The 12,700-nt window shown below is 38.6% G+C and overlaps 1 protein-coding gene across 3 annotated transcripts in view; it reads right to left on the bottom strand.

The window, feature by feature from the left end:
• Nucleotides 1-5,298, bottom strand: part of tnpo1 (transportin 1) — a 168,742-nt gene extending 163,444 nt beyond the window's left edge. For 2 of the 3 annotated variants that reach the window (XR_003716763.2, XM_051930192.1), the window contains exons 1-2: nucleotides 5,060-5,298; nucleotides 4,805-4,918 (exon numbers count right to left, since the gene is read on the bottom strand). Coding sequence is in view for 2 of the 3 variants with exons in the window: in XM_051930192.1 (XP_051786152.1) it covers nucleotides 4,805-4,909 (105 nt within the window). In the remaining variant the exon portion in view is untranslated. The remainder of the gene's footprint in view (nucleotides 1-4,804; nucleotides 4,919-5,059) is intronic. The other variant, XM_028805662.2, reaches the window with a different exon arrangement.
• Between the last annotated feature and the right edge of the window lie 7,402 nt (nucleotides 5,299-12,700).

The following is a 12,700-nucleotide window of genomic DNA, read 5'->3' as shown; positions in this document are numbered from 1 at the left end:
CAATCTCACAAAACAATGAGACCTATTAAAAAAAATAATCCACCCACTTTGAAACTGGTTGGAATAAAAACACCAAGCCAAAGGGGTCACTCAGGACTAAACTGGGGAGCCACTGCTTTACAGTAAAATGACCACCACAGTTATGCTGTTTATATTTCTTTACTTTTTTTTTTTTTTTTTTTTTACATTAAACCATAATACTGTACATTTATATTATCAAGAAAATTTCAAACACACTGTCTAGGGGTTATTTTCTTCAAAAACAAACCTTTACAAACACATTCACAAAGACAATTATGCAGTAGCTCCAACTACCTTCACGAATGATGAAATAACACACTTTCAAACAACTAAGTAAAAAACTATTCATCAGACATTTTCTAAATGGGGTTTGTTTATGCTGCTCTCAATTTGACTGGCTGATAAATCTAGTAAATGTATTAATGAGACTAATTATTAACCCAGATTCTTTCATTTTTTCAGTTAGGTTATCTGAACCCATGCCAAATGCTGAAAACAATAATTTAGTTGTCTCATTCAACTACTATATGTATATAATGTTATTAAAGTCATAGTACTAGAACAGAATGAAGGTAAACCAGCCACTTAAAAAAATGTAAGAGGGTGGAGAAGGTTTTTCCAAAGGTTCTGGGAAAAAAACTAGCACAAGTCAGTGTCCACTGAGCAAATCTCACTAGAAGGGATTTTTTCCCTAACAACATTTCTGAAACAGCACTGAGTGGAGCACAATTAAGGAGTCAGACAAACTGCACAAAATGAAAAGTTACTCCATCTGGTGAGTAAACTAAAAAGGAAAAACTGCAATAATAACATTTGATATATCCACTAAACTTCATCTTCTAGCACTTAGGCTCAACATCTAATCAGAAACTGAAGTTGAAACAATTGTGTCCTTTTGAAAACTAACAAGAGTACTGTATTTACAAAAGAGCATCTCATCACAGAAACAGTCAATGCCACCAAAGGAAAAAGCAAAGTAAAAAAGGGAGAGATAAAGAGAGTAACGTGAACAACAAGCTGCACTGCCTTGGGTGATGACTTGTTGCCTGGTTAGGATGCTTAGCCCCTACTAAAACTCTTGGTCAGTTATACGGTTCTGACCATTTTTTTTTTTTTTTACATTTTTCTCTTTATTCATGAACAATTCTACTGAATGTACTCAGAACTGTGACAGTTACATTTGAGAAACTGCTTCCTTAATATTAACTTCTGGTTGTTTTGCTTTTCATTCTAACAATGCAATAATTTACTCAAGTTAGGTAGTCTTTTCCCTTTGGCACATTTCAAATCATTAGCCTAATATTTCACATTTCCTTTAACCCTTAACTACTTGCGTTGGTGTATTTTGTACATCAATCACAGTTATTTTTGTCCAAGGTCCTTATACTTGAACCGTCTGGCAGCATTCGCCATCTACCCTCACCTTGATTTAACAACAAGTCCAGTGTCGCAATGGTTTCCCTCCAGTGTGCACCCTGCCAGTTTTATGAGTGGATGCACAGTCGCAAGTTCCATGTGGTGCACTTGGTACACTGCGTGGGTACTTCTGTATATATGACAACGATGAGATGTTCTTCATTCAACAACTGAAGTGAAATGTGATACATGCGCAAATCCTGCAGTGGATGAAAGTGTGACTGGTGACGAACTGAGCACTGGAGAAGTGGATCAGGTTTATTTTCAGATAGTCCTAGACTGTGTCAAACTATTCAGGAATATGGTATTAAATTAAATTAAAATATACAATTTAAAATTATTGCAATATTTTATATTACAACCTCACAGCATGCATATAAATAGCCATTTTAACACTGGTGCATAAAGTACACCGCGCAAGTACTTCCGAGATGAGAAATGGTGTGAGTAGTTAAGGGTTAATGTATTATATTTGGTCTACTGAAACAACTTCAAGTTTTACTTACAGCTACTGTTGTGATTTTTTTTAGCATATTGATAACTTATTAAATGTAATAGCAGAAACCTTTCAATCATGACAGCAATACAAAACAAACTCCAGTTTTAAATCATCAGAGTTGATTTTCCAATTTGCTGGTTTTGCCTATGCTACAGAACTTTGATGGAAGTCTGATTTGAACACCTTGAACTAACTTCGGCGACCTGCTTCTTATACACCTGCTGCAACTTCCCTGGGGATCTGACTGACCTGCTGTGACTTCAGAACTCCCTCAAACATTTACAGTTTTGAAAACAACACTTTTTCACTTTTCCTGGCTTGCCATTTTTTCTGTCTACACTGCTGCATTGCTCACAATACCTGAATTTTAGACTTTAATGATGATGGGAAAGGGCTCTCATCTATACCCATTTTAACAGACCCTACATGCATATCTGAGGAAAGAAAAAAAATTCCATTTGTAAGGGAGTTTAGCATTGATCGACAGACATAGTATGTTATGTTTTACATTCTTGATAACCTTTTTTTATCTGCCCCATTAATGAGAAGCCTTCCAAACCCTACCAGGTAACATTTACCCCTTAGTTTCTGTTAATAGAGAGAGTCTGCAAAAGGTTTACAAAATTATTTCAACAAAAAAGCAGAAAAAGAACACCATCTTTTATCTTCTGATCTCACTAATCCTAAAGTACAATAACATTTTCATTTGACATCAGCATTACTGCAATCTTTAAGAGTGGGGGGGGGGGGGTGGGGGGGGGGGGGGAAAATCCCACAACTAACATTGTGTGATCACGAGTTAAGTCACATTACCTGCCTGCGCTCCAATTCAAAAAAACAAAAGGAAATGTCACTTAATTGTACCTATCAAATATATGTCACCTTAGATAAAAGCATCAGCCAAAAAATAAGGAATAACTTCAATTTAAATAATAGACATACCAAAGCAAACAGAGAGAAATAGAGAGATTATGCAAAAGTGACTAAGTATGCAATGTAATTGTTTACATATATTTTCACATTTGCAGCAAAAGGAAGCCGTGATCACACAATGCATTGGACATGCGGACAGAATGTGCAGCCTTGTGACTAAAGGTACCCTAGCCCACTACACCGCATTGCCAATACTTACTGTTAGAGCAAAACATATTAACTGAACATCACACAACCAAAAAAATAATAATAACCAAAACTTTTACATTCCTTAGCTTTGAGAACCTAGTAAGATTCTGAATGTTTGCAGACTTAATAAAACATATACAAATTATAATGGGCTTCTGAATTTCCAGGTTCTTAAGAAAATAACTCATTTGTTTAACAGAAACTGTTACCTTCGGACAAACTACATTTAATTGTAGCAAAAATGACTGAACTCTAAAATAGTTAAAGTGAAAAAATAACTTGCAACATATTAGGCCTGGGCAAACGTGCAGAATTTCCTAAAGAGGTGGTTCATAAAATTATGACTTTTTAAACACTACGATTCTGCAAACCAAAACTGCTAATCACACGAAAGAAAGTTACTATTATATACATAATAAATCAAAATCAATCAGTAACCAAAACCTAACAAGTGCATATTGTTTACAGCAGACATAAAACTAAACACTGAATTTCTTGGAAACACCCACCTTACTTGAACTTGGGAGTCTAAGGCACACCTCAAACAGAATATCTAACAGAACTGATGTCAACCTTCCAAGAGGTCCTGCATTGTTAACAATACTCTTTAAAAAGTCTACTGTAATCTAAAATAAAAATATGAACCTTAAGATTATTTAGAAAGGCAACGTCGTTGTGACAGCCAAATGACAGCGATGTAACAACAGTTCGACAACAATAGGCAAAGTACTTCTGCGACGCAAACAGGGTATTACTGATACTTTAACCACATAAACCGAAATCATTAAACTGGTCAAATTAAACTCTTCATCAAAACAAAAATGTAATTTAATTTGATCACTAGTATTAATCTGGAATTAATTTGTGTAAAACTATGACTGCCTTGGGAGGGCAAAGATGTTAATTCGTAATAAAATATACTGCAAATAGTTTCTTTAAAAACTTGCACCAAAGAATTATGTTGTTATTTAAGACTGACGATGCCAAATAAAATGCAGAAATAAACACCAATAACAAAGTGCTATTTTTATTTGACACTATGCGCAGACGACCCTACGGGGTACTTTGTTACATTTTCTGCTACGGAAAGCGTTCTTAAACGTACATTAGGTGAGGAAAAAATATTCTGCAGCGCAACTTTATTAAAAAAAGCCTCGAGTGCCACCATTTTCTGGGAGGGAAAGGGGGGGAGGGAGAGGAAGGGGTGCGCTCAGGCATGTATGTCGCCATCGTATGTTGCCCACCGCATTTGTACCCATTTCCGTCTCGTGGGAAACAAACTTGCCACTCACTAAAAGAAGATGACACGCGCATTGTGAAGATCTTCCCAGCAGCGCTCTGCATTGATTTTGTGTCAATATGCCATGGGGAAGCTGAAAGAGCGTGGCACCACTTGTTAAAAGCAAACGTGCCTGCCGCCCGGTGTTCGGCGGGGAATCTATTTTTAATCCATATTGTCGAGGACTGACGAAGCCGACGCACAGATTTCCATTCTATCCTTTACCGGCACATCCCAACCGACTCTTAGTTCGAGGCAGTGGTGCTCTAACTTTGAATATGGCAGGCCTGCCAGGAAAATAAAAAAAAATGGAAATAAATAAAACAGAGTGGTTTCATCCTACATTCTTCTTGTTCAACCAAACCTCAAATTATATCCTGCAAGTCAGATAACCGACACCACAAAATCCTCTTCTTCCGCTTCCACAGCCGCGGCACAAGAAGTTAAAAAAAGGAGCAGAAGGATACTTGTTGGACGGATCGCTGCGTGAACGTATCCGGGGATTGAGACTCTTTCAAAAGCTGTAAAATTTGCTGAAGTCCTTGCTCGTCTGGTTTCCACTCATACTCCATCTTGGTTTGCTGCAATGAGATCAGACACAGAATAAAATTAGGGATTAAAAAAAGATGACCTTCAAATAACACCAACGCAGCGACTCTTCCTTGCCGTCATCGCCGTAACGCGCAGGCACTCACACGGCACCCTCGCTCCTTCCTACGCACCTGAGGTGTAGCCTTTTGGATAGATTTGTGAACTAAATTACAACGGGCCGCAAACTCTCAATAGCATCCAGCCTTCGCAATACGATCCGCGCAGACAAGAGTCATGGCGCATTTACAATCCGGCCCGCAGACGCCAGGCGCTGGCTGGACTTCCGCGGGGTCCTGCTGCTCGCCTGGTTAGCTCTCGTGCGCGCGCCTGTGACGTGCTGTGGCGCGAGCAATCTTATTAGCCATACCGCCCCTTAACGTTAAGAATTCTGTTGGTTGATCGAATTTTAATTTTAAATAACTACTCCTTGCGCCTTATGATTGCCGGGATAAGACAGTTATGAAGGAGGATGGTGGATGGATAGACATTCAGCCAATCATTTGGTAACAGAGCTTCATTAAACAGAACAGAAGGCCGAGGCTGCAGTGGGCACAGGCTCACCAAAACTGGAGAGTTGAAGACTGGTCAGATGACTCGATTTCTGCTCTGACACACAGTTGGTAGGGTTAGATTTTGGTGGCAACAGTATGAATCCATGCACCCAACCTGCCATGTTGTCAACAATCCAGACTGGTGGTGGTAGTGGTAGTAATGGTGTGAGGAATGTTTTCTTGGTACATTTTCGATCCGTTAATTCCAATCAGTCATCATTTGAATGCCACAACCTATTTGAATATTGTTGCTGACCATGTGCATCCCTTTCTGGCTACAATTTACTCATCTTCTAAGAGCTACGTCCAGCATGATAATGCACCAGGTTACAAAGCAGAACCATCTCAAGCAGGTTTCATGAATATGACGATCACTTCAGTGTTCTTCGGTGGCTTTTCCAGTCACCAGACCTGACTCCAATAAAAAACCTTTGGGATGTGGTAGAACAGGTGAGTGCTGCTGAAATTGTGTGATGCAATCATGTCAAAATGGACCAGAATCTCAAAGGAATGTTTCCAATATCTTGTGGAATCCTTGCCATGAGAAACTGTGGCTGTTGTGAGAGAAAAAGGAGACCCTATCCATTATTAGTATAGTGTTCCTAATAATTTTCTTAGTGATTGTTTACAGCACCAGCTTAGAACAAAAATATGGAATTAATCAACCCAGATGATTCAACAATAATCAAAAGTATTGAATTGTAGAATTGGAGGAAGGAATCAAATGAACAAAGAGAGTGCAGTGAGACAGAGAGTATTTTAACAAGAAGAAATGTTCTACACAGCAAGAGGAAAGAGGTAATTTTTTCATCCATCCATCTGTCCATCCATTTTCTACTTTCTAATTTAAAACTGATGTGTAAGCCACTTATCTGACAGAATGTTCAACAGGACTGGTACAGTGAGACAATGAGAACACTGGCACTTGCACCTTTGTTGTCTTGCTATTTTAGCCGTGTAGATGAGCAAAACTGAGTGTTGGTGCAAACAGTTTTCCAAGTTAATGGCAAGACATTTGTAAATGTTTCCTTTACATCAAAGATGTCAATTTAATTGAGGCAGCTGTATGAAATATGATCACTGTATGAACTGAGTCAGAATACTAGCTTCTACATTTTGAACATCTTTTATCAATTTTCTGTGAAGGAAGATTATTAATTCAGAGTTACAGTAAACATGACAAAACATAATGATAGTATGACAAAGGGTATTCACAAGGAAGAGTCACATGCAGCATTCAAAATGTAATATAATATTCTGTCCAATGGGGCTGGAGGACAGAGGTAGTACCAATGTAAGTTGCCTGCAAAATATGTGTAGCCACAGTTGTCATCAAGCTATTAAAAAGGATAGGAGTCCAAGGATAGGTCCTTCAATAAGCCCTCATATTCTTATCTGAGGAATCCAAAGAACAAGGCTACTGAATCTGGCTGAAGAGAGTTGGTCAGAACTGGGTGGAGAAACTAGCCGTCTTCAAGTAGGAGAGATACAGTAAAAGCTGAGTGGAGTGCACTATTAAAATGAAATGTCATGGGCCTATGAATTAAATATCAAGGAAGGACAAAGCCAAGGAGATGCTGATTACCGAAAGAAATTGTAATATCAAGCCCTATAAACTCAACAGAGTAATACTTAACCCAATGCAGGATCACAGTGGCATGAAAGCTCTTCTAGGAGCAGAAAATGAAGGAAGCAAGACCCTAAACCTTTGTAGTTCCCACTCATGCACATACCCATAATCACGGTCACAAAGAGACAATCTGGAAACAACAATCCGCCTAGTCTCTATGTCTTTAGTAATATAGGAGGGATATCAGAGTACACAGAGGAAAACCTGAACAAACACCACAGAACATGCAAACTCCAAATATACAACATCCAGGTGTAGGATTCATATTCAGGATGCTGGATTCACAGTGCCTCCATGTTGCTCTGCACTTAAGACGCATGACTCAAAATTTAGGGTACTGTCAAGTGCAAGGCTTTTTACAGAAGATGATAAAATTATTTAATAGAAGTAGAGCTTCTTGAGTTACAGTTACAATCATATAATAAGAAATTCAGATTTTTTTAGCATTGAGTTGAAGAAGTCACTAAAGCACTGACAGAGACAGTGAATTTATCTATCTCCAACATATAACCCACCAGTCCAGGATTAGCTAACTGGCCTAATAAACACACATGGTTTTACTAAAAACGTTTGATACCTTAATGAATATGAAGAGTTTTCACAGAGTTCCTAAACGTAGCTGACTTGTAACCCATAGATATGAAGAGGAATCTCAGTCAAAAAATTCAGAAGGTCCTCTGTTAATACAGTATGTGCATTCACTTTATCAAACAAGGGAAAAAGAAAGATGTAGCAACACTTCATAATGCCATATTAAAGCAAAGTCAAATGTGATTTTAAAACTGTAGTACATTAAGATAACTGAATACAAACGGTTTAATCAACATTACTTTTCTCATCTCAAAAAAACCCCTCAAAGATACACCTTGCCAAGGCAGACTTGGTTCACTTTCCCTAATCAATATGGGAGCCCCTAAGCTTCACTGAGTCATATTTAATGAAATTATCCATATTTTTGATTTTTAAAAAGCTATAAAGAGACCTATTCATATTTGTAAATTTTGTTTCATTTTGAAAATCAATTCATGGCTTCGTATTTTTTGGGTCTGTTATACTCTTGGCCCTTTACCCAAGACTGTAATTCATACAGAAATGGGTGCCTCCAGCAGGTGAGGTGAACATGATGCCATGTTCGCACATACAGTAAGGTTACCTAGAGAAAAGATTACAACGCTAAGCAGTGTTAGCTTCCTACTAGTAGTGAGAGCTCGCTACAGACTATGTCCTGGCGCCAGAACTACTCCCAGGTCCAGCATAAAAGGTGCCACTCCTCCCTACCCAGGGAAGCTGGAGTTTGGATGTAGAGGACAAGGCTTGCTTAGAGGAGAGTGAAGGAAATCCATTATTGGATTGTGCTTGTGATTACTTGTGTGTTGAAGGAAAAACCTGTGAAAGGTACTGTTGTGTAATAAAATTCTCTTTATGTGAATCCTTGCTTGTATTGCGCACTTGTGTCTGGAGTCTGGGGCTCTGAAGGGCCATGATTTGGTTATAATTATATTCTGTATATATGCATTTTAAAATGCAATTTTGAGTGTCTTTCTATATTGAGATGTTGAATGAAACATCAAGGAAGGAGTGCGCCAATATATATAATTTAGTTTTGGATTTGACTTTGTTAAGTGCTTAGCTTAGAGCCAATCATATAGGGTAGAATGTTAAACAGTAAGGCATAACTTTGTCTTTTTTTAAAAATAGGCTTCTTTCTGAATTTAGTCTGACCTTTTAGTTTTACATAAATGTGTGTGTATGTAACAAATTTAGAAAAGCTTACACTGTTTTCGAAATGAAGATGTACATTTCCTCCCTTATCTCCCTAAAAATAGACATGTTAGACATATAGGTGTGAATAACACAAGAATAGCAGCTCTTCATATTTATATCTTTCCTCTATCCTCAACCATATCCAATGTGATTCTGAATGCTTGCTGCTACTTCTGGCACTTACTTTTCAACTTGTGATTGTTTTAACTACTTTTTTTATTTTCTTTTGTTTTGAATCTTTAAGTGGCATGGTGCCACATTGGTTAGCACTTCTACTTTACAGCTCCAGAGTACTTGGTTTGAAACCTGGCGTGGTCACTGCTTGTATGGAATTTGCATGTTCTACTTATGTGTTCATATGAGACTCTTTGAAGGACAGGGTAATTCAGTCATGTACAAAGAATACCTCATGGGCAGAAAGCGCATACCAGACATCCCTGCTGAAGTCCTACAGTACCAATCTTGCTGGAAACTCCCTTTGCGCATTTGGAAAAGGCTTGGAGGGGACAAGTCTGATACCTCCTACCCTTTAACCTGAGACACCATGTGGTTCTACACGGACATCGTCCAGTTCATAAGGGAACTCAAACAGGAGGGAGTCAAACCAGACTTGTGGTAGGCAAAGAATATCTACAAGCTCATCAGAGCCAAAGAAAGTCTGGAAGCCTCTTAGTCAACACAGCCATGGTGGTCTGGGAGAACATGACCTTCCACAAACTGACCAACAGACACACAGGCCTGGCCAAGGGAGTTTGCTGCTCTGTTCATTCATGCATGCCTGATGCATGCAGATATAAACACTGCCTGTGGTGAGTCTTGAAGGAAGAAATGTCACTGCACCTCTTCTGGGCGTGATCTCTGCTGGATGCTCTGTAACAGGACCTTAAAAAGTGCATACACCCAGGAACCATCACTCACACCACTCAGTGCTCTACAGGCTATTGCCAGATACCCACTCACTCAAAGCCACCAAGGAGGTCTAGCCTCTCATTTGCTGAATGAAGGATATCCTTTGGGTTGCCAGGAACTGCCTTGTGTTGAAAAAATGTTAATCCAGTGCTGCAGGTACATCCTCAGCCTGCTTAGAGACCATTCAGTCTTGAATTGTCTATGGATTGGTGGTGGGAGTCAGACCATATTTAGGGTGAATACATGTTGGAGGAAAAAACCTATAGAAACTCCTCTTTCCTCCATCAGTGTTGGTAGCAGTAAAGCCTCTGGGACTTCTCCCATCTGTTGCCTCATGGGACCCTTGGAAATAAGTTTTGAATCTCTGTACATAGAAAATGCAACACCAGGCCATTGAAACATAGGATTCAATGCAAGCCAGGGGCTTCAAGCTGCAAAATACTGCAAGAATAGAGTAAGAAAGCTACAGCATGGTGCTACACTACAATGCAACGCTATAATGCAAATGTACTGTGTAGTTGACAGTGCTGTGGAACAGGATCAAGTTATACTGGCTGTAGGTTCCAGTTCAGTCAAAAAGGTCAGAAACAAATCAGACATTTGACAAAGTCAACAAAAATTCTCAGGTTTTTATGGACACAATACAGTACAATTAATGGGGAGGAAGTGAGATCAATAACAGGGTGTCGTAGAAAGTAGTGACCAAAGATGACGGAACTGAGATCATTGGGAGGAGACCGAAAGTGAGGTAATTCCATGGAGCCGGAAGAGAAGTCTTCTATACTGAAGCGTTATGTTGGATAGGAGCGTTTTATTCTGGCGTTTTTCTGTAGATGAAATGAGAGAAAAGCATTAGTGCTCCATTCCAGTTCCCCTTCTCTTATTCTTTCATGCTCCATCGAGCCTTTTGACCGTCCCCTAATCGTACGTGTGTGACAATATATTATGTATGTAAATAATGTATACTTTTTCAGAAAAAGACTAATATTACAGAGGACACCAAAGGGATTCTTTTGGATTGCAAGGAACTACCTCATATAAAAAATGAATATGCAGCAATTTCAACTACAGCCTGCTCAGAGACTATTCCATCCTGGATAACTGGGCTGGAAAAGGGGAAATTGGACCATAATTAGGGTGAAAGCACGCTGGAGGAAAACGCCAAACCAGGCTGACCTCACCTGGAACTGGGGCTTCCACCTTGGCCATCAGTTTCATTAGTTCTGTATTTAGAAAACATGATCCTGTGCCATTGGAATTTAGGATTCTCTATGATCTAGGGGTTTTACACAACGAAAGACTGTGAGAGTAGGGTAGAAAAGTCGCAGCACAGTGTTTGTTAGATAGATAGATAGATAGATAGATAGATAGATAGATAGATAGATAGATAGATAGATAGATAGATAGATAGATAGATAGATAGATAGATAGATAGATAGATAGATTATACTTTATTTGTCCCCAATTATAATGCAAACATATTGTAGAGTTGGATAGGTCTGATGTGACATAGATATATCATGGTGTTTAAGGTTCCTGACCTCAGGCCTTAATCACGAGGAACACAATAAGATGGACACACATCTTGATGAGGTTAAAGAACATCTTACCTGGCTGCAAGGCCATAACAGAAGAACATCATGGATAAAGGTATACTCTGGCTGGGATGATATCTAATTTTAATACCAGTTGAGAACAACGAATAATGGATGGACTGGTGGAGTCTGCCTACCAAAGACAATTCATCTCCCAGTACGATAGGTGATGATCTCTAGCATGGTTCCAGTGCGGACACCCCATGGGTTGTATGGGACCTATAGTTGTGAAGTACAGTCCTGTTGGGGTCCTTGAGTGCTGTCAGAGGATGCTGCCAGAAGAAGATCTACCTGTTTTGGGAGGCTACCACATGACTTGGAAGTGCTTCTGCTGTGCAGTGCTATGGCACTGAAAGTACTCCCCGGTCAAACATAAAAGAAGCTGCCTCACCTTGATCAGTGGGTTGGAGTTGGGAGGTACTGGACAAGGGTTGTGTAGAGAAGTGTTAGAGATATAAGTTGGATTAGTGCTTGTATTTATACCTGTGCTTGAAGAAAGAACCTAGATAATATACTTATTTGAACCCTGGACTGTGTTGGTGGTCTTGTGTCTGAAGTCTCTAGGTCTGGGGTGCCCCCTTTTGTTCACAATATATATTTAAAAATACTTTATAAGTAAAAATAAAGTACAGTATGTTAAAAATGGCTCTAGTCTTGTTGTAAAGTAAGTTTATTTCATACGTTAACTTTACATTAACAATTAAAATATGTATGTGTGTGTAGTGTATAAGCTTAATCTATTGTCAATGATAACTGGCTTTTAATTTATGATACATTAATTTTCTGGATTAAAAATCATTGCGATAATTTTTTACAGTGTGAGTTGTTTATAAGTGTTTATTTTACAGTACATTACTGATAACAGAGGCGTTTACATACAGTAATGTACTATAAACTATACAGTAGTGTACTATACATTGGTTACAGTAAACTACTGTTGTTTTCATTTACTTTCTTACTTTAACATTTACAGTACTTACTGGAAAAATTAAAATGAAATTTTTATCAGGGTTAGTTTTTGCTTTGTGCCTTTGGGTGGCTGGAATAGACACTGATTCCATACCAGCCTGAAGTACATGAGTGTCTTAGGATTTGAAAGGATGGACATTGTGAGCTTTGATTATTACTCTTATTACACTTTGTTTTAAACTTTCCTTTTTTCCTGGTTTTCGACCAGTTCTGTGCTTCAGCATTTGCCTGTTCCTTTTTGATAATATTTGTTTAACAATTAATTAACTGCCCCATTCATTCCACTGTGTTCATATGATAATGTGACTCATGTCATCAAAATCTACTTTAAACAACTTTAAAAGTATTTTCTAC

This window comes from Erpetoichthys calabaricus, chromosome 7 (genome assembly GCF_900747795.2).
Source record: "Erpetoichthys calabaricus chromosome 7, fErpCal1.3, whole genome shotgun sequence".
NCBI classification, from domain to species: Eukaryota; Metazoa; Chordata; class Cladistia; order Polypteriformes; family Polypteridae; genus Erpetoichthys; species Erpetoichthys calabaricus.
The sequence above is the reverse complement of the archived record's forward strand: the minus strand, read 5'-3'. Positions and strand labels throughout refer to the sequence as shown.